Below are 22442 nucleotides of genomic sequence, written 5' to 3'. Positions count from 1 at the left end.
GTGTGATGAGTTTGAACGTCAATTTTTTATACTTCCACCATCAAAACTCTATACTGAGACATTCAAGATTTCCATAACCAGTAGTTCATTTTATTCACTCTTTTAAGGTTACAAGCAAGGCAACCTTTATGAAACGAGCAAGAAATGTTACCTCCCTTCAGTTTATCCTATATAAGAACATTTCTTCAACTCCATAGCATCAATGGCCGAACTGTCTGCGGGAATGTCACACATCCCTACTATCCCTTCACCCTGATCCACCAGAAGATTACACGGACGTGGCACTACGCCACTGCTAATCCCCTTCACATCCTCACAGCCCCATGGATACTTCTTCCCCTTCTTAGCCATCCCTATCGTCACGTTTGAAATACAAATCCCGGTAAATGTATCACCCGAAATCCCCTGCATCCTTCCAGCCATTGTCACGTTCTCCGCCACAACGTCCCTAAAGTTAATCCCTTCAATCTCAGGCAATGCTTTCGGATCATAATGAGTGTCCGCATGAGAGCCATAGTTCCCGGTTATCCAAAAAACCCATTTCATTGTGTGTAAATTCATGCCTTTCACATATACGTTTTTCACGTACCCCCCTCTACCTATTGCTGTCTTGATTCGGACTCCGGACTCGGTATGAATTGCTGTGATATCCTGTGCTCTCACATCTTGAATTCCACCTGACATTTCACTGCCTAATGCTATTGCAGCACTGTATGGTGAAGTGCAAGTGAGTTTCCTGATGATGAGATGTTTGGTTGGCATACCATAGCGGATACCATATTCGTCCCACCCACTTTTGACTGCTATGCAGTCATCTCCAGAGACAATGTAGGTATCCTCAATTCTTGTGTTTGTGCAAGAATCTAATGTGTAACCAAACATCAGCATTAAAGAAACTTCATTGCATTATTGTGTCAAAGAAATTAGAAGCCTGAATTCAAGAATTGGTGTGTTCTGATCAAATGTTGAAATCAACAAGTTGTAGACTTCATCTTTTTCTTTTTCTTTTTTTTTTTGGCTGAGAAAGTCACAAACCTGGATTTATTCCATCAGTATTTGGAGATGTTACTGGAGCTAGGATTGTAATGCCTTGTATAATTATGTTGCTGCATATATGTGGCAAGCGAATGAATAATTATATGAAACTTCTAAAGACACGGTAGGCAACCCGCAAGCAATCCAAAATTGAACACTGATTCAAGCCACTTAATACGAGTACCTGCTGTAAACAGGATGAACATTCCATGATGGAGAATTCACAAATGTTAAGTTAGATATCTGGATTTTATCTGAATGCATGATCTCAATAAGGTAAGGTCTAGTGTATTTAAGTTTTTTCTTATGAAACTGCTGCCACCACAGAACACCCTGGCCATCAATGGTACCATTCGCTCCTGAGATACATACAACGTAAAAGGCTTCACAATCTCCAAATTCATATCCTACAATTCCTCCATATATATAAGGAAAAACAAAGTGAAGGCAAAAACACGTGCACATTCATACCTGTGATAACAACATCAGTAAGATTTGTTCCGAATATAAGACTGATATACCTTCCCCCGGCTGCATCCCTTCCATGACCATATGATGGTAAAGGAGAGACCACTGGCCATGTCTTGACGTCCTGAAAGATCACAGATGGAATTCGAATCCTCACATGATGTGTCACGTTCTTTAAACTAATACTTGTGATTAAAAACAGAACGGAATCACATAGAAATAGAACATATCTGATTTTATCTCGGGTTCTTGACAATAACTCATGTCTACACTTAAGGACCGGATGCTCAGAAATAATTGCACAGACCAACTACTTGAAGTATCGAATAGAAACACGTCCAATAATGTTATATCCGGAAGGTCAATTGTCCCCAACAACCTAATATATACAGTTTCAGGCAAATTGTAACTCACCTGAGATGCAAGAAGGAGTGCATCCCTTTGAAGATACAATGTAAAATGACTGGTAAGATTGAAACTTCCAGTCAGCCATTTACCAGCAGGAACAAAAAGCTGAGCCCCACCATCTGATGCGTACTGCCTCAGGTGATTTACTGCTTTTTGAAAAGCTTTTGTGTTGTCTGTTTTCCCATCTCCAACCCCACCAAAATCCACTATTGATGCACTGTGAACTCTGCAATTAATGGCGGTATACTCAAATGAGTTCAAAATTCTTGATTTCCTGCATTCGATCCCATTCAGATTCAGCACCCCAAAAACAGCCACAAGTAACTGAATTGCCTTGATCATCATCTATCAGGAACAAATAATGATTATTGATCATTAAAACATAAAACTATGTCCCTGAGTTAACGACGACAAGGGAATGTTTAAATTCGAAATTTGGTGAAACAAAGAGGAAAATTTGTGCCTGAAATGGATATGAGGTTTTGAAAAATGTGCAGTGGCAACTTACTTGAAGTGTTGAAAAGGATGTTCTTCACGAGAAACGTTTAATAACACAAACAAGAATTTATAAAAGCACCAAACTCGTTGTAAAATTAACTAATGCATCTTGTGAAACTAAAAAATTCAAATATATTCATAGTTTTTGTCCCTTTAACCGTCCATTATCTTTTTAACCTTTTCTTTTCTTTTCTTTTCTCACGCTTCGCATGCAGTACACAAACCATGCTCATGAGTTGAGCACACAACAAAATACATGGCAACACCAAATCTTTACCAACAAACATGCATTACAATAATCTGGCTAAGTTTTGTGTTTTGAATACTAAAATGATTAAAAAAAATTAAAAGCCTGAAAGTCATATTACCTGACTTTGGAGAAGCATTTTCATTTTTTTTAAAGAAAAAATACACATTTTAAAAATTCAAACATTCTCTGTATTACCTTCAACTTTTATAAAATGGAGAAATTATTCTTAAAAACTATAATTCATTGTGATTTTCTAAAAAAGAATTAACCAATCGACTTATCAAAATAATCAGAATATTATCCAACTCCTAGAGCCTAGCCGTGATCATCCTCTAATGGCATTACGGCCGACCCATTTGGAATGTGCGTACCCCACCACCACGAGACCAGCCATTACTAAAATCCTTACGCCATATTTGCTTATCTTTTAAGTTTGATAGTGCAAACTTGACAAGGCTCACAGAGAAATCCATGATTATTATAAAACACTTGTTATAATTTAATGGTTTATGGTGTTTTGGGGTAAAACTTTTACTATTAAAAATACTTGTACAAAATTTGGAGTCTTACTTAAAGACTGCTTGGATAGGTGAATTTAAAGCCCAAACAGGTCAAATGATCATATCTTCTTGATTTTAATTTGAGGTTGCAATGATATCTTCTTTTCCTTCCAACCCACGCTTTAGAATTCTAGTAAATTTGCAGTAACATATGCTCGTAGAAAATTTCGGAGACCAATACCTTTTTTTTTTAAACGGTCAAATCTTGTAATTTATTGAAAAGTTAAGATATTTTTCGTTACAAGATGAATTAACCAAAAGGGGAAATCCCCAGTCTCCCACACGAAGTGAGACGAGGATGAAATAGAAAAAGCAGCAATCGAATGGGCAACTACATTTGCCGGTCGCCTAATATGACTAAGGATAATGTTAATTTGAGAGTCCAAGAAATTTCTGATATCTGTAGCTATGGACCCTACATAACTGATATTCTCTTCTGGCTTTGTGACTGCTTGCACTGCTAGAAGAGAGTCTGATGTAACTTGATAAATCGGTAAGTCGTGCAATTGAGCAATCTGTAAACCACCTTCAATAGCGAGAAGTTCAGCACACGTAATAGACTGGGGTTTATCAATTTTCTTTCCAAATGCTAGGACAGGTTGTCCCTCGTGGTTTCTGACCACCCCTCCAATTGCATATTTATTGGAATCTTCATTATAAGCGGCATCTACATCCAATCTGAGTTTATTTTTTGGTGGGGCAACCCAGACCTTAGGTGAATTACACTTGTTAGGTTCCATGGTAGAAGATAGAGTTAGTCTAGCATGTTGGAAGTCATGTAATAGAATCTCACTCCAATCTGCATTAATGTCATCTGAACGTCCCTTTTTCTTGTGTGTCAAGCTCAATCGTTCAGACCAGGTTGCCCAAGTTCGCATCGCAAACATCTCAAATTCTGGTTTACTAAGCTTCTCCTTCATCCATAGGAAAATATCAATCGTAGGTAAATGCCTAACCTGTTTCAATAACGGCCAGAAGCAGGACCCTTTCCAGCAGGTTTTGACTGTGGGGCACACAAATAATGCGTGGCTTGTCGAATCACAAACTGACTGACACAACGGACACACACCAGAGACTGGAACACGATGAGAATAAATTTTGTCCTGTAGGTATTATATCATGTGATACTCTCCAACAAAATATTCAGACTTTCGGAGGGATTGAAAGAGCCAAAAGGTATTGCCACCAACTTTTCAAACGAGAGCTCGAACTAGAGGTTGGAGAGTCATAGAATCCCGTAGCTACCTTATACCCATCTCGAACTGTGTAATTTCCTTTCGGATCAAAGAGCCAGAATCGGTAGTCCTCACGGTGGGTTGAAGAGATGGGAATGGCTAGGATATCTTCCACCAGGTGATGTGAGAAGTGTTGTCGTACCAGTGATTCCTTCCATCTCCCATTTTCAATAAAGTCCTTAACCACCATATGGTTGTTCTGTGTCCCAACTGGAATGACGCCTCTTCTACAGTTCGGAATCCATCTTTCCCCCTTCATGGCAATCTTAGCTCCATCCCCCACATGCCAACAAATCCCATTCTCCAGTAGAGGTATGCTCCACAACAAGGACCGCCAAAGGTAAGATGGAAAAGCAGGCTATCATCTGCAAAGAATATGTGAGTAATGGCAGGACGTGATGATGCTATAATTCCAGTTAATAACCGTCGCTCTTCAAGAGATAGAAGAGCACAAGATAATCCATGTGCACATAATACAAATAAGTAAGGAGAAAGAGGATCTCCCTTTCTTAGGCCTCTGCTTGGGATGACATTTCCAATAATGTCACCATTTAAAGAGAAGGAGTACCTTACAGTACGCACACACCGCATAATTTTTTCCACCCAGATTGGGGAAAAGCCCAGTCTAATCATCATACCTTCAAGGAAGCTCCATTCCACTCTATCGTAGGCTTTGCTGATATCTAGTTTCAACGCACCATACTCTTTCTGGCCTTTTTTTCTACTTTTGATCCAATGTAACGCTTCGAAGCCCAGAGTAATATTATCAGAAATCAGTCGACTTGGGATGAAGGCACTTTGGAACTCATTAACTGTCTTGTTTAGTATAGGACTCAACCTATTCGTCAAACTCCGGGCAACTATTTTGTAACAGACATTGCAAAGGCTGATTGGACGAAAGTCCTTCATAGTCATAGGATTCTGAATTTTCGGCACCAGTGTAACTATTGTAGCATTCCAATCCTCAATAGCTGCCCCATCATTGAGTATTTTTAATATGGCCGCAGTTGTTTCCTCCCCGATCACATCCCAACATTTCTGAAAGAAGAAAACTGACATACCGTCCGGTCCTGGTGCTTTATCTGGGTGCATGTCAAATAAGGCCTTCCGCACTTCAGCAGCCGAGAATGGGGCACAAAGAACTGAGTTTATTTGATCATCAATTGTTGCGTTTACATAACTCTGGATCTTATTCCTTTCATCTGCGGTAGGATTAGTAGAGCTAAATAGATTTGTAAAGTAGCGCTCAACAATCTCAGCCATGCCACCCGTGTCTGTACACCAATCCCCGTGGGATGAGACTAGTCCCCTGATATGGTTTCAAAAACAAAAACAAAAAAATCAAAATTATTAATTATTAAAACTTGATATTTTCTTGATACTTGATACTCACTTTCCGCTCTTTATAATATACTTACTATATATAATATTTGGGCTCAATAAAGAGAAACAACTTAATATTATGATACGTCATTTTATTCAATCTCATCCCTTATAACTTTGAGCTTTACAAAATTACCCTTTATAAATTTTGATAATTATAAAATTACCTTATTTTAGTATTAATTGTATTTGTTTGTTTTTAGGGGTTTTCGGCCGTAGAAAAAAATTACTTAAAAGCGCAATCTTAAGTTTGTTCAAGATAATTCAAACTTCACCCCTGCGTGTTTTTTTTTTCAATTTATTTATAGCAAACATATAATTTCAGACAATAAATCAAAAACTATTCAAGATATCATCCCAATACAATTATTTTTTCTCCCTCTCGTATAGACAATCATTGCACTATTTCAAATCGTGACACCTCATCGGTGCTCACATAAGTGTGTACGGTAGATGTGCAGCATATCAAAACTATATATATATATATAACAAATGTAATATATTTCTTCTGCCGGCAAGACTTTATTTATCCTTGAATATTGCAAATATGAACTTTAATAATGTCCATACATATTAATTCTTATGTTAGTATTTTGCAAATATAAACGAAATGCTTATATGTTTATTCTAACATTATTATTTTTTTCAATCTTTTATCTAAACCATTGATGATTACTTCCATGGATTTTTTTTTTGAATCAACAAATATCATTGATTTTTATATATACACACAAAATGCATTGATTTTGGAATTTGGATATTGAAATTATATTCTATCCCGATATGTGTGACTTTCACGTCACTGTGGAGCGCGTGAACGATCTCTGACCTTTTGAGCGTTTGTGTATTGGTTTTGCTATTACTTATTCATTTTTATAAAAAATATTCTCACTTCTTCCACGCTCTTTTCCCCTGTTTTACAAACAAAACCTAAAAATACGATTATAAACATAAAGATTCGAATATGTATGTATTCACCGATACATACATGTATCAATAATTAGCATAATATACGCGTGGATGTGCTGGTGATTTTGACTAATTTTTTTTCGAAAAGTATGAAGAAAAGATTGAGGGAATTCTGTACTGAAGTTATTGTTTTCCGTATTTCTATTTTCGTTCTTGTAGCCGAACCCTAGGTTTGAGATTTTGTATAGATTAGATTGTAACTGTAGCCGAACCTTCGGTATTTGTTATACTCTATTGGATTAGATTTGGTGAATTCGACCTGAGAATTCATTTTTACCTTGTGGAAAAGTTAGTTGCAATTCTGAACTGCAGAATGAGCGTAGAAAATGAAGATCAAAGCTACCCGCACAATGCTTCTGGAAATTTCAAAGTAGATTTAAAGTAATTACCTCTTTCTATCTGCTGAATTTTTTTGTCCCTGGTTTTTAATTTTATTGTGTTTGGGATTAATAGCAGAGGATTATTTTGATGATTCAGGGGTCCTAAACTATCATATACGAGGAAGTTTATTGTGTCTTTGAGTAATTTGGATATCTGCAGAAAGCTGCCAAGTGGGTTTGATGAATCATTGCTGAGGTGAGAATTGAATGCTAGTTTTACATCATGGAAACCCAAAAATAATATTCTTAGTGAAGTTTGTTACGTTGTTTGTTTGGAATTTCTATCTTCTTTTTACGCATGTTAGTAACTATTGACCATCATTGTTTTAACTATGTATGCATGTTGGGTTTGATGTAGTGAGTTTCAGGGCACCTCAGAAAGCATACCAGATCGACCAAGAATTCCTGGGAGCTTACCCTTGCAGAGTTTCAGACGGAACCAGTATGGCTCATCTCCACCCGCTCAAGGGGATTCTGGTGACTACTCTAGAGGCATTCATGGAAAATGGGAAACCCCTTCCTCAGGAAGGAGTGATCGAGACAATGATTCCCAATCTGACAGGGATTCAGGTTCTGTTCAACAATTTCTTCATAAGTTTAGTGGATAAACGGTTTTATGCTATCAGCTGTAGGCTTTCTCCGTAATTAATTTTAGCAGTATTTCACTTAGAGGTTACTTGACATAATAAACTATTTCTTGGGTTGGTTTAGCATTAGTGCTTTGAGAGGAGATCTTGGAAAGGGCTGCTAGTCAATGCCCATAATATAGCTAAAATCTGCATTACAATTCGGATGAAGGAGCTTGCAACATATACCTGTTGGTGAGTGAAAATTGTCCAACATAGACAGCCATTGGATATACCTTTTCATGGTGTGAGCAATGTTATATGTATTTCATTGTCTCAACAAGCAATAGTTGAGTGTTCCCTAAGCTGGAGAGGTTCTACTAGTATACTAGTTTTGAGTTGGACTCCTCAATTGGGCGTATGTCCTTTTTTTACTTGTCTGTTGGTTATTTTACTTTTATACGGTAGGGAGAAAAACGGGCTTGCATTACTGTGATCATAATTGTACTTGTCTGTTGGTTATTTTACTTTTATACTGTAGGATAAAACGTGATTGCATTACTGTGATGTCTTCCTGAGAGGTCTACGCGGACTAGTAACAACAAAGTCGTAGTTGTAATCTAAGAACGCTGCCTAATTTGGTGTTTGATATGCAGACTGCTTCATCCGGAACTATGAGAAATAGAGAGTACTTGGAGTGGATGAATGCTAGGCATATTTTCTATCCTATATTTATTTTATTCTTGGTCCAAAGCCTGCAGTGAACTTTTGTTCTTCTCTACTTGTCTGTTTAACCTCGCTTCCTTTTAAGAAATAGCAAAATTTATATTTGGTCCCATCATTTGTGGGTAAGGGTTTCAAAAATTTTTATTCATCGTTAATCATATAGAATCTGGAAGGCGTTTCGGAAATCAAGCTCGAGGGTCTTGGCAAACTCGTGAACCTGATGGGCTCCTTGGTAGTGGTTCATTTCCGAGACCATTTGGAAATGCGTCTGGTATGTCGGCCCCAAAGATAAGAACGAGTGAGCACTATCAACTTAGTAAGAGCAATGAGCCATATCATCCACCACGACCATACAAGGTTAAGTAAACACACACACACACTCACACACATATATATCTGTATATAAATATACATATTATAAAGCACGATGGGCTTAGAGTAACTATGTTTTGGATCATGTGTCAGAATTTTAAAATACCAAATTTACTCATCTCAGATTACGAAAATGTTCATTTAATACAAATATCATAAAAATTTCTATTAGTAAATTTGTAGCTCACTAACTACCTTATCTCATGTGCTTTTTAATTTCATTAAAATTACTAAAATATTTCTTTATCTTTATTTATACTTTTGAATTATATATATATATTTATACTTTTGNATTGTTTTGTAATTTGTTCTTATTGGAATCATGTATAGCTCTATGTAATTATGCTATCCTTTTTCCATAATTTCATTTCTGTTAATATCCAGCCTCTTTTGCGATGATGAGGAAAGAACAGCGAAAGGTTCTTCAGGAGAAGCAAAAATCGAATCTGGAGAATCAGAAAGATGATATCTCAGACCTTTGTGAAGATTCGGATGATAGCAAAGAGGAAAGAGGACATTTTCTGACCAAAAATGAATTGGAGGCCTCTGCTGCTATTCCGATCACTAGTAATGATTTTGAGAAATCTTCTTTTGCCTCACTCTCTCCTGCATCTAGACCACTTGTGCCACCTGGTTTTCAAAACAATGTTCTTGATAAGAATTCTGGTGTGAAATCCTTGGTTCATCCTCCTTTGTCAGAGGTATGATAGTTCAACTTTCCCCTTCTATATTATTTCTTGGATTAAAGATACAGATATGCTTTGGAACATCGTCAAGTTATTTTCATAATATTATGATCTCTATCTTGAGCTTTTTATATGGATTTATGTGCCCTTTAACATGTGTGAACATCTTCAAGTGATTTTCATTATATCCATGATCTCCTTCTTGGGATTTTTTTATACGGATTTATGTGCCCTTTAATGTGTGTGAACATCTTCAAGTGATTTTCATGATATCCATGATCTCCTTCTTGGGCTTTTTTTATACGGAGTTATGTGTTCTTTAACGTGTGTGATTAGATCTCTCTTTACATCGTTGATTAGATGTTGTGTTGGAATATAAATATGTTCTTTCCATATTACCCTATGTTGCATGGTACTAGTATCGTATCGAATACGATACGGATACGGCGATACGACTAATTATGAAAATACAAGACACGACGGTTAGGATATGACAATTATTAAAAAAATATGTATTAATATTACATATATATATATATAAATTTAGTATTAAAAATTAAAAATTGTAGAGATATAAATATTTATATAAATATATTGTAGAAACATATATACATATTTATGTAATATATACAATGTATCAAAAAAATTCAATTTTTTTTGCCGCGGCGTGTCCTCGCCGTGTCCGACTAGTCAACTCAAAAAAATCAACGACACGGATTTTGCTGTAACCGGCACGTGTATCTGTGTGTCGTATCCATGTCCGATACTTCAGAATTTGTTTTAAGGCGTTTGTGCTACATAGCCTCCTTGATATGTGCTGATTGATTTGTTAACTTCGGTAGTTGGAGCTCTTTCATTGCAAACTAATGGCCTCAATGAAGATTAAGGAGTAACCACTTATTTTATGTCAAGCGTGATACCCTACGTGATTCCTCTTCCCCTTCCCCCTCTCTTTTCTTTATGGTCCCAGTTTCCCTTGTTTATGGGAGGTTTCTCGTAAGATACCGTTCATACTCCTCTTCTTTAAATTTTAGACCTGTATCACAAAACCATTGATATTGGTTTTTCTGAATAGTCAGATCTATTTTCCATTTTACAGGTCAGGAAACCTGTAACTGGGGTAGGCCTCACAGATCCTGAAGCCAACCTTGTCAAAAATAATTCAAAAGATGGTTTAGAACAACAGCTGTCTCAGGAGATTAATTTAGTTGATGGACAGCCTGCAGAGAAAGATCATATATCTCACGGATCTAGTCATTTCAATTTTCATGGAACCCTGGATGACTTTGGGATAGTCGAACTTGATGCCAAAGTATCAGAGGATATTGTTAGTGAATCCAATCAAAATTATTCTACTTCAGCGTTGGAGAACTTTTTTGGCAGCACATTATCTATGAATTCCTGTGGTTCTACTTCATCTGAGGTTATTCAAATTTAAATGCATTCCTGTTGCATGTGTTTTATCTGATTTCTGCCAATCTTTCTGTAAAATTTACCATCTCACTGTGTTTCAAGAAGATTGATTATGTATCTTGAAATTTAAAGTAGATAATGTGTTCGCAAATTTGAAAACCGGGACTCTCTTTTCTCTTTAAGAAAATCTCATGCAGAGCAATATTCACACATGAGCAATGCAATGGCTTGTGAAAAATTTTGATATTTACAAAATGTTAAATAACTTTGTTGGAATAAAGCTGGACTGTGGATGGATGAATGGTCAAATGAATCTTGAACTGACCTGCAGGTGTCCCATTATCCTATGTTACCCTTCTTGATTTAATCATCAATCATCTATTCTTGCGTTTTCTTGTTTACCTAAAAACTTAACCATATGCCTGTGGCATTATTAGTAATCTTTTAACAGTGTTGTAACTTACCAAATTTTATATTAAAACAGGTGTCATTTTCTGTATCGAGTTTTTTTGTGCTTATGTTTACCAGTTTATGAGTTGATATAGAGTCTTGCTCTTGTTGATTTATTCAGTCTAGTGCATTTTTTCAGATATTCTGTAATCCGGTCTTTCTTGATTGTAGGTGGGTATGTAAGTTGATTGATCACTTCTAGGTCTAAAAAAGGCTGTTTACTCATCTTTTCACGTGATTTTTACTTTTTTGAACTGTAGCTTACTCTACTTTGGATGTATCTTGTTCAGCATCATGATAGTAAACCTGATGATACATGGCGCCCCGACTCTGTCCCGTCTTCGAAGTTTGCCCAATGGTTTTTTGATGAAGGTGTGATGCTCAAGTACTACACTTTCACTATTGGAAAAAAGTTCTGAAGCTGTTGTGTTGATTTGATTTTCATTTTTCTATTTCAAAATCTTGCAGAAGTTAAGTCTGTTGACACGTCATCTGGGAGGCCAAATGATTTATTATCACTAATAATCAGTGGTGATAAAAGTAGATGTCATGTTTCTGACTCAGAAGCTGAGCGCTTTCCACCTGATTTCTCTTCTAAAACATCTGAACAATCAGATCCGTTTAAATTAGACATCATGTCTTCTAATAATGGGGTCGCTAACCAGCTAAGCGTTAGTAACGATGAGGAGACTATTCCGGCCGTGCTTACCTGTGAAGACCTTGAACAATCAATTTTATCAGAGTTCAGTGCAAAAAGTACAGTTGGGCTCTTAGCATCAAAAGGTTGGTGTTCAAGTAGCGCGAATACTGAACAACAAAATGTGCATGTCGATGGCCATGCATCTGTACACCTGCTTTCTCTTTTGCAAAAGGGAACTGAACGGATTGTAAACTCTGGTGTTGATGATATCGATTTAGGAGATAAAATAGCAGGTTCTCAAGAATATAATGTGGAGACAACAGTCAATAGACCTAAATGGGATGAGAACAATAGTAATGTCCCCAGTTCGGTTAATTCCCTGACACTTGAAACACTCTTTGGAACTGCTTTTATGAATGAACTACAATCAGTTGAAGCACCTGTTTCTGTCCAAAGAGGCTCAATCGGGTCTGCTCAAGTTGATGCCTCAGACCCTCCTGGATTGCCCTTTCCAGTCTCAGATGATGGCCTTTCTTCCCCTAGACGCAATGAATTTGGCTTGCAAAGACCAAGTCATGACTATGGTATTTTGGCTTCAAATCACAAACAGCAGACAAATATGAGCAAGGCTGAGAACTGGAATGGCTTTGATAATCCATTAACTGATATAACTTCATCAAAGCATCATGCAGAAGCAGCTCCAATGCACGTTGGGTTTCAAGAGGGTGCTGAAACTCAGCTGCCTGAATTGAGCTCCATTTCTTCAAGCGATCCTCGTGACCACTGGATGTCAAGATTTATGTCAATTGGTAGTTCGAGTAATAATGTGAACTCATCTTTAGATGGACATGCTGATATAATGGACAAACTGGCAGCTATCAGTTCTGTTAAAGATCAGCAACTCATGGGAGGCTTGGAAAAACGGCACTTTGTACACGATCCTTATGAACAAATGGAGCCTTACAATCCCTATCGCAGCCTTCAGATGCAGCAATCTTTACCGCAGTTTCAGACGCCACAAATGTCACAAGTGAGGCCATTATATCATCAGTTGGAGTCACATCCTGCTCATATGAATCCCCAGATGAGGTTACGGGGTCCTGAAACCATGTTTAACAATGATTCTCTAGCCAATTATCAAATTCAGTCAAATTTGAGCCGACCTTTTCCTCACCAGAATGTTAGGGTCGCAGGATTTGAGATTCCATCACATCATTCAGCTTTGCATCAGCAGATGCAAATGTCGCGAAACCATCCTCCTCACATCTTACCTGACTTCTCAAGGGGTGGCAATCAAGCAGCTTACTTTTTGCCGGAACTGAATAAGATGCAAAATTACCCTTTCGGGCATCATACACCAAAAATTGGCAGCCGTGGGGTGCCTTTTACAGGTAATCTTTTACAAATCTGATGTTACCACTACAGGTGAAACTGGGGTACCATCGTCTTGTCTTTTTAACTTGAGGTTATAATGGTTAGGGATATGTCCAATATTCCAACTTCAATGAATGAAGAGAACTGTAAGAAAAACAGTATATCTACTGGTGGCGAATACTTTATATATTTTTTATAGGTTGTTCTTGTGTGTCATTTCTCATCAAAAATAGTGATAAGAGTTTGTAGCTGAACTCGTGAACTCATAAAAATAATGAAGAATTCGCTTGGTTGTACGCTATTTATGGAACTTGCTGTTTTATGCATTTTCTATTTCTGATATTAAAGATCTAAAATCTTCTCCCAGGAAGCAGTTCATGATATAGAAAGTTGCTAAGTTTTAGATTTTAGCAGGACAATTAGTTAACGTTCTCAGCCTACTCTTCTATAGTTATTTTTCATCATTTGGTTCGTCTTTAGTTCCTAGTTGACCTAACTATTACTGTTGTGCATGCCTCAGTAACTTGCAATTGAAAACATCAGCTACTCTGCAAATACTTTTTAGTAGTAACAGTAATTTTATTTGAAGTTTTAGATTCTAAATTTCAATCTAATTTTTCGAGATTGAATTGGTTCCAGATATCCATTCTGGAGGCAATCCTTCTGAGGCTCTTTTGAGGTTAATAGAAATGGAGCGCCGTGCGAACTCAAAGCAGTCCCACCCTTTTGCCACTAGCCATAACCGTGGAAATCATGGGTATGAACCAGACTTGGATTTCCAATATAGATAGTTGAACACTATTAAATATGGGGCGATCCATGTTGATATTGGAAAATGCCATCTTTGCAACACCGTTGGTACACACCCTCTTGGTGAGCAAACTTGTAGAATATGGTTTCATTCCTCTGTAACTTGAAGTTATATCGAGAATGGGGTTGGAGAATACAAGAACTTCCTCACTTTGTTATGGATATGATGATTATGACAGTTGAATCTTATTTTCTATTGTTGTTCCTGTTATACTTCTTGGTTTAGCTATGCCGTTACTGTTGATCACTACGTTAGAGCTGGTCTTTCTTTCTAGTTAGGTAATCAAAGATTAAAGATCCATGTTCGTATGATGAATCTTCGCACTGAGCAAATTCTCTCTTGCAGATTAATCACAGAAGAACACGTACTTTTGTTTAAGCTGATTGTAGTTTTTAGAATGCATCCTTATGAAAATTGTATCCCAAATAAGTTGTTGCTGCATTATTCAAATCCACATATTTTTGAACAATTTTTTGGACAAGTGAACTACCATTAGGCCCCCTAACCACCCTAAGCTATAGGATTATTTTCTTCGGTCGACTTCATTTTTCGTTTTCCTTTGAATTTAGATCACGTGAATTTTGGCCGTAGTTTTTATCCTCTTTTTGTAAGCTTTTGGGTTTAATTTGACTTGTACTCAGCGTCAATGACATGTCTCTTTTCTGGTGGATTTTGGACTTCTCCAATACTATTGGACGATGGAAGACGAACTTTCATATCCTTATTTTGTGGCCCAGGGCGAGTCCCGAAGGATGCACAGGTTGCATGACAATATTGAGAATTTCACTACCTGTGTGGTTTGAGCCTTTGAGGTGTATTATTTTTATAATCTCCTTGCACCATTTTTGTCATCATCTTTCGCCTTGCACCTTATACGATGGAATTCGCCTTTTTTATTTAGAGGTGAAACTAGACATTGTGTACATATGTTTTACCATTTACACACAGCTTAAGTTCTAGCCAAATCTCCGGCATCTCGATAGCCCTTTATTTAAAAGAAAAACTATAAGAACGGGACCGAATTGAATTTCAGCCCTACCCCTACCTATGAAATCAAATGAATAAATATTATAGCACACGACACATAACAGACTGAATCTTACGTTTTCAAGTAGTTGATTCAAAAGTTTAGTCCGAATGTAGATCAAGTGGATGATTTAATGAAGAGTTTGCGAAAGTGCGTGAAAGAGAGAATTTGATCGATAAATTTTGAAAAACGAATAGCAAAAGGAATTATAGGGAGAATATATACAAACACGCGCTCATGCACGAAGAGAAGAAGACCCGACTTTTAAGCTAAACAATATACACACAAATACACATACAAATACAATATATACGGTTATATCGCTTGTTAGCAGGAAACCAGAGACTGCAAGTGTTTTCCCACGTTGCTTGCCTGTAGAGATCATCAATAAACAAGGCATTTCGATTGAAAGTTACTCAAATTCTATCGTGCTTCCCGTGTAGTGAGTTCCAGTGCTTACTTGGTAGGATGATAACAGCCTCCTCTGTCATCGAGAAACAGATGGAATAAAAACTTGTTAAAATGCGAGATGTTTGACCAGTGGCCTAGACAACAATCATATAATTGTTGTTGCTATCAAATATTATTTAATTTGATTGCAATTTTGGGGGAAAAAACATTCAGAGTTGAAAACTTCCAGATGACACTCGTAAAACAACACTGCAATATTCAAGGCATTCTGGGAGTAATCTGGAAAAATCAAACGGCTTGAAAGTTACATGTAAAAAGCTCTTCAAAATATACAACTACAAGATGTGAGATAGAAAATGTAGGGAACTTACATGATCCTCAAATTCAGGGCTCGCCAAATTTATTGAGAGATTCTTCATCAACGTGAGTGCCTAAAGAAAAAGACGATGAAATACCTATAATAACCAACTATTGTTCTTAGAAATTTAAGAAACGACTAACTGGTCAATCCTAGGACATTTCTCAGTTATATAACCGCCCAAATAACCAACTCCTATGATCTTCGCAACTGAGCAACAATGTTGTCATAAATCCTGATTCTATATTGTTGAAATAAGACCACTAGTTGCTTACCCTATTTATAATGCTACTCATAATATTTAGCAGACAACAGGGATGAAGAACATCAGGCTAAGTGTCGGAAAAACGATAAAATTTCTGTCCTTAGAGAGTGAACTTTGACTAACCGCCTGGAGATTTATGGGATCCATGTTTTTGAGCCTCTGCAAGTGATCGCTTGCACTGTTGTCAAAAAGACTGCCTATGAAGCCATAAACTTGAGCAAAGTCTGGCATAACTGCAACAACAAACGATAGTAAGTTTGAAATAGGGCGATTATGGCCTGTGAGATGAAAAAATGGGGCAAACAAACAGGTAACAGAACTACTAGTTTAAATCCCAAATAACTCCTCAAACGTGGACTGCAAAATGCTCAATCTCTCTTTGGACCAACTATGTCTAGGTCAAGAGCAGACCCCAAACATGGGGTTAATTGGAGTGATTTAATATATCTGGATTTTAGAAATTTTATAAAAATTGAACATATTTTTTTTATGTAACAAAGGACAATTGCCTTTCTTACTCCATTAATGCTTGTGTGGAGTTAAAAAACCAGTATCCAAGAAGAAAAGAAAAAACCCAAACAAGAGGAGATGCTGCGAGACATTGGCGTTAAACATCCACTAGTAAACCAAAACAATAGCACAAAAAACAGACCCCCAGATCCTTTGCATAGATTTTTCAATCCGCGACGCATCACATTGTTAGAGCTGCTACATTTTTGAGCCATGGTACCACCAGCTGTTCCAATATAATATGAAGCACAGTCACAATCATTTCACCAGTACCACTTTAAAAGAAGACGGAACATCAACAGAAACAAACCTCTTGGCAAATGCTCTGTTTCCAACCAAGGAGAGAAATGTATACTGCCAACTGGATTTGAACGTACTGATGATGAATCGGGCTGCACGCCATGCGCAGAATCAAGAACAGCATCTGATGATTGCACCACTCCTGTAGCTAGTGAAATAGCTGCATTGGTTTATATTCTAGTACGAGCACGAGTAATTGAATTTGACAAAACATCCAGCGCACAAAGTCAAGACATGCATGGATAAAACAGACTATGCGCACCATTTTTTGGAGATTTGTGTGGGTAAGGATGATTTGCTTTTCTCTTCGGACGTGGAGGAGGTAGATGTTCACTTTTTCCATTCTTCAGCACCTTCTGAAAATATTTCTGGGCGTGGCTACGAATCTGCAACAGATAGCACATCGTTTAGTCAATGAAATAACAATTAGCTTCACAGACAGAAAAATCTTAAAAATCCATTTCTCACTACATATAATGTTTAAGGGTGGATATTTTCACAAAAATAGTAATGAAGCAAGTAAACTCTCCTATAAGGTTCGATCCTCCAAATCGTACCTGATCTTTGGCTATTTAAATACAGGCCGGTTTGCTCGGCATTTTTACGTTTGTCTGGGAAAAAACATTTAACCTAGAAAAACAAGAACTTCAAGGCAATATATTCAAGTAAACACTAGTTGAAACAAAATTGATAACGCATTTGTAGCTTAGAACCTCCAATGATACAAAACACGGGCCATATAAAACACAACACAAAATTTTCAACTTCGCCAAGAGACATTAAATTATCGATAAAAAAAAAAAGCCAGTCAGAATGATGGCTCTCATACGATTGAATGGCTTCAAGAAATTTGTAAATTGTAACTTGATCAAAGCATGTACACAAAGATCATCGAATTGGGAAGTAGCTAAAAGTTTACCTGGATAACAGTCTTTGACCCGACAAATGCCTCAATCTTCTTCCAGTCACGATCAAATCTGGACATTGTAAAGTAAACCAAAACGGAAATATAAACAGCTGCGTATAACACACCATAAAAATCTTACATCCACCTTTCAATTTCATTATTTTCCCTTTTTAAAGTAGGAAACACATTAATTTTATAAAGCTACACAAGCCTTTGAGAAACACTTTATATGACAACATCATCATTTCCTGCTAAAAAAGATCAAGTTCAGAGGACAAAATGAGTCATACTTCGAAGCCACGAACTCCGTAATTTTAACACCGCCGACTTCATCAATTTCGGAGGAAGAGAAAAAAAAATTGGAATCTTTTGGAACCAAACCGTCACATACACACTTACAATTGAAGGGCTTCGAGAAATTTGTCATGCTCCTGCTCACTCCAGGTCTCTCTTGATTTAGTAATCGTGTATGGCTTCCGGGTCTTCTTATTCGGGTCCTCCGCACCACCCGTATCCGTATTCCGACAGGACGAAGATTCAAACAAATGAGCACTGATCCCAGTTCTCATCGGATCCCCGCCCATATAACAACCGTAAAAGTGGGAAAATTCCTGAGACGGAGAGGGATTAGGATACACTGACACCATGCGTGATCTCTCAATGACACCTCGCGGTTTTTCCTGTGATGCGAGGTTAACACTGTTGGAGCCTGGAGGTTTATATCGGGGACAGGAAGGGAGATCGCGACCTTACACGTGGCTGGCGGGGAGTTGATTACAAGCTGGGCTGGAGTTTGCTCCATTTGTGGTGAAAAGTCTGATTGTTGTGTGGTTGGCTGAAAGCTATTGGAACATCGAATCGTGGCCTCTTATTTTTATTAGTAAAGACTAAAGACCACGTTAGAGTACTTATTTTTTAAGGGGAAAAAAAAAAAGAATTTCACTTCCAATCTTTTATATTATTACAAGTCTTGCCACGCTTGAAATTATAGAGTCTAAATATTAATATTTTTTAGCAAATGGTTTGATTCGAGAAATCATGCATGAGTGTGACATGACACGCCATTATAGTGTTTTTAATTGGAAAACTTTGAGTACTTTTTTTTATTGATATGATTTTGGATCTTTTAGATTAACTTGTTTTATTTTTACGATAAGCAAATTCTGAATCATCGGTACCATTTTTAGGTGAATTTACATTACATAACTTTTGAGATATCTTCTAAATTTCTTGGTGGAGAATTTCCGGCAAAAACATCATAAACAAGCCCAAGCATAGCATAAATATATGGATATCCCATTGCTGTAACGTGGTGATGTTAAAGAATTTTTTCCCATAATTTCTAACAGCTCCATCTGTTTGTTGGTGGTCTTTTTCTGTAGATAGAGAGTAGAGAAGGGAAATAGGGAATTTGATTTTGGAAAACAATACAGCCTGTAAGAAGAAGACTGTTTGAAGGTAGTTTGTGTGTGGCGCGCACAAAGGACAACCACTAGTATTTGAGGCTGAGAATCAGTAGGCTATTAGCTTTCAAGTAATTTTCTTACGTGGGTTTGGAGGATATAAATTTAGCCCAAGAAACACGACTCGACATATATTGTTTAGAGTAATAAATATGAGTAAAAACAATTCATATAGATTTGATGTATTTTGTTCAGTCTTGGTCACAAGCAACGGACGGAGACCAATAACAGCAACTTGTGTGGTCTCAATCGTTGGTACAATTTTTGAATGCTTCAAACACAAATGATTTTTTTGAAACAAAATCACGAGTAAGATACCTCGTTGATATAGAATGTTGGGATTCATAAAGGTTGAGCAAGAAGTGTGCAGTATCAACAATCCAACAGAAAATAAGCAGAGAGGAGCAAGGAAGCAGAAAACAAGTTCAAGTTTTATTTTATTCTACTGTCTTGTTTTTTGCTTCTTCTTTTTCTGCTCCATGATTTAGTATTTAGGATCTCAAAAGTGAAGACAAAACCACAAGAAGCTCATGTCCTTGATTCCAGTATTAGGATCACATGCTGTAAAACCACTGAGACACTGATGATGTACCAACAACTGCAACAATTTCAATACCTAGAGAATATAGTGAAAAGAAGAAGAAAGTAGGAGAGAGAACTCAGTGTTCATTTGACAGTAGTGAAATAGTCTACAACAAGAGTAAGCTGGGATGTAAGATGGGTCGATCTGGAAAAACATAGCAGCCGAAAGTACAACTCCACGAGCAGGCATTGATTAATCATCGTCATTTATTTATTTCAGCATACATGAGTTCCCGACTCCTCTGTGACCACAGGATCAATAGCTTATTTTCATGAACTTGTGGTTCCATCCTCTGGTGGGGAAGTATTTCCGTCTATGCGCAGAAAAACTATTTCTCCCACAGCATACATGCATGCAATTTCTTTGATACAGCATTTCTCTTGAAAAAGTTGAAACATGGAAAAGATTAGCAAATCATGCACCTTCACCTTCTGATGGAGCACAAGGAGACTTGCGGTACCCATTTTGCTGTTGAGTTGGCTGAAACATCACATGCGATAAGGCATTTTCAGCAGAAAGGCAAAAGTGATAAAAGAAATTCATTAGCGACTATTAATGCTCAAGGGCCAATGTCAATTCTCAGAACATGAAATTTAAAAAGCATTGTAGTGCTATTAATTTACTACACCTGAGACTCTTAGTGCTCAAGTGCTAATGTCAAGTCTTAGAGCATGAAATAGAAAATGTATTATAATGCTGTTAATTTAATACACCGAGCTCTCATAATTGTTGTGCACAAGTAGGTAGATCTTAACATGCAGAGTAGAAACATAGTTCATAGCATCTCAGTTACAGTCACGATCAATTTCTCACTCTTGTTCATGAATACTTTTATCTTTGTTGCATCCGCTTTGGCATTGCAATACCATTATGAACAGTATCAATCAAGAAAACCCTACCACTACTTGGATGGGAAAGTGACTTCCAATTTTATTTACCTCTGTAGTCAAGTATAGATAACAAGCATTGTGTGCCAAAAGTATACTCAGCAGAATACTTAGTATGGAAATAAGAGACCTTCTAAATTCCATAGCATATATCACCTGTAGATTCCTTCATATTGATAATTACCTGTAATTTAGGCCGGAGGGCCTCCAGTGGTCCTTTCGGTTTCTCAACACCTTGCTGTGGCCATGTAATATCAATGAATACTAGCTAAAATGCATTTTCAGGTTTCAAGGGTGTAAAAATAGGCGCAGGTCTCTTTGACTTCCTCGGTTCCTGACATAATCTCCCTATAAGCCTGCAAAAATTCCTCCAGAACAAATCACAAAATTTTCATCAGTAATTTCGTTAAAAAAAATCTTTGAAAAATTCACTAAGTCAAGATGGAAGTACCATTTCAAAAAAAGAAAACTAGAACCATTTTCACTATCTCATTCACAAGACAAAGTCAACAAATTTCATCAGTGGTTTCAGAAGAAAACTTATCTTTGAAAGACAAGACAAAGTCAATACCTGTAAAGAAATAGTACATATACAACAGAAAAATTTAAAGTCTTCCTACTATGGCTCACCCATGAAACTAACAGAACAGAAACTGATGAATTTCTCGACCATAAAATGATCATACTTAACAAACTGGTAAAAACACTCTTCATTCTCATAAACCATATCTAATCATTCTCAAATCTCAATACTTCGGCTTCTATCCACCATCTTCAGGAGAATTCTCTCATTCACCGCGCTCCAAGAATCCAGAAGTCAATTTTTTTTCAAAGAAAAAACCCATAATTTGCACTCTGGAGCTACATAAAAGCAATTTGATTGAACAACAAATAATTACCTAGCTCGCAGGAAAGCTATCTTCTGATGAACTATAATCACTTGAAAAAATATATCTGGTCTACTTCATTAAAGATTCATTCGTTGAAATTTAAATAAACTCACCATCCACAAAACCGCCGCCGCATATTCGTCTACGTCATTACAGGTCCCGTTAGATCTCAAGCAAAAAAAGGAAATTAATCTCCGCGTGATCATACAGACATGCAAATGAAAAAAACAGATGAGCGAATAATTAGCAATCAATCACACTTTATGCCGAAAATTTGCGGGTTAACAAATATATGAATTGAGAAAATATTAAAATAAGAGGCTAAAAAGATGAATTTTAAACAAACAAGCGAACTAAAAAGATCAAATTCACCTCAAGTCTGCCGCTCCGATTGTGTTCGTTTCCGTGATGGAATTACCTTTTAGTAAATTATATGGTGATATGTTTAAGGATAAAAAAAACTTGTGCTACGAGAGTGTCTGAATTTTGGTAAGAGTATATAAATACTTCATTAATGATCATAAGTTTGATTTTTCAAAGAAACATTTTATTGGATGAGTTTGTCACACAAAATAAATACAATATTTTTTATCTGGCTAACCACTTATCAACACATT

The 22442-nt window shown here is 36.9% G+C and overlaps 4 protein-coding genes across 6 annotated transcripts; 1 reads left to right on the top strand and 3 right to left on the bottom strand.

Annotated features, from left to right (window-relative positions):
- Window positions 1-68: 68 nt before the first annotated feature.
- On the bottom strand, window positions 69-2606 carry LOC140956793 (probable polygalacturonase). Its single transcript, XM_073413662.1, has 6 exons — window positions 2420-2606; window positions 1918-2256; window positions 1507-1627; window positions 1220-1394; window positions 1036-1106; window positions 69-863 (listed from the first exon to the last, which is right to left on the bottom strand). Exons 2-6 carry the CDS (start codon window positions 2254-2256, stop codon window positions 163-165), a joined length of 1407 nt encoding a protein of 468 aa, XP_073269763.1. The 5' UTR covers window positions 2420-2606; the 3' UTR covers window positions 69-162.
- An 825-nt stretch (window positions 2607-3431) lies between these two features.
- LOC140957136 (uncharacterized) lies at window positions 3432-4713 on the bottom strand. The gene is made up of 2 exons (XM_073414268.1): window positions 4369-4713; window positions 3432-4175 (listed from the first exon to the last, which is right to left on the bottom strand). The coding sequence occupies exons 1-2, from the start codon at window positions 4711-4713 to the stop codon at window positions 3432-3434; spliced, it is 1089 nt and encodes a 362-aa protein (XP_073270369.1).
- Window positions 4714-6722: 2009 nt separating this feature from the next.
- On the top strand, window positions 6723-14602 carry LOC140957133 (uncharacterized). Its single transcript, XM_073414263.1, has 9 exons — window positions 6723-7187; window positions 7284-7382; window positions 7545-7756; window positions 8642-8841; window positions 9228-9551; window positions 10636-10959; window positions 11690-11771; window positions 11868-13430; window positions 14053-14602. The coding sequence occupies exons 1-9, from the start codon at window positions 7120-7122 to the stop codon at window positions 14202-14204; spliced, it is 3024 nt and encodes a 1007-aa protein (XP_073270364.1). The 5' UTR covers window positions 6723-7119; the 3' UTR covers window positions 14205-14602.
- Window positions 14603-15489: 887 nt separating this feature from the next.
- Window positions 15490-18801, bottom strand: LOC140956695 (protein REVEILLE 6-like). Of its 3 annotated transcripts, none has more exons than XM_073413544.1 (8): window positions 18402-18801; window positions 18015-18072; window positions 17358-17481; window positions 17106-17237; window positions 16938-17021; window positions 16409-16518; window positions 16034-16093; window positions 15490-15735 (listed from the first exon to the last, which is right to left on the bottom strand). In XM_073413544.1, the coding sequence occupies exons 1-8, from the start codon at window positions 18647-18649 to the stop codon at window positions 15664-15666; spliced, it is 888 nt and encodes a 295-aa protein (XP_073269645.1). In that variant the 5' UTR covers window positions 18650-18801; the 3' UTR covers window positions 15490-15663. The 3 variants fall into 3 exon arrangements, with proteins under 3 accessions (XP_073269645.1, XP_073269644.1, XP_073269646.1); XM_073413543.1 differs by having other exon boundaries at window positions 17106-17243; window positions 18402-18799; XM_073413545.1 differs by lacking the exon at window positions 16938-17021 and having other exon boundaries at window positions 17106-17243.
- Window positions 18802-22442: the final 3641 nt, after the last annotated feature.

This window comes from Primulina huaijiensis, chromosome 14 (genome assembly GCF_012295235.1).
Source record: "Primulina huaijiensis isolate GDHJ02 chromosome 14, ASM1229523v2, whole genome shotgun sequence".
In the NCBI taxonomy this organism is placed as follows: domain Eukaryota; kingdom Viridiplantae; phylum Streptophyta; class Magnoliopsida; order Lamiales; family Gesneriaceae; genus Primulina; species Primulina huaijiensis.
The sequence above is the reverse complement of the archived record's forward strand: the minus strand, read 5'-3'. Positions and strand labels throughout refer to the sequence as shown.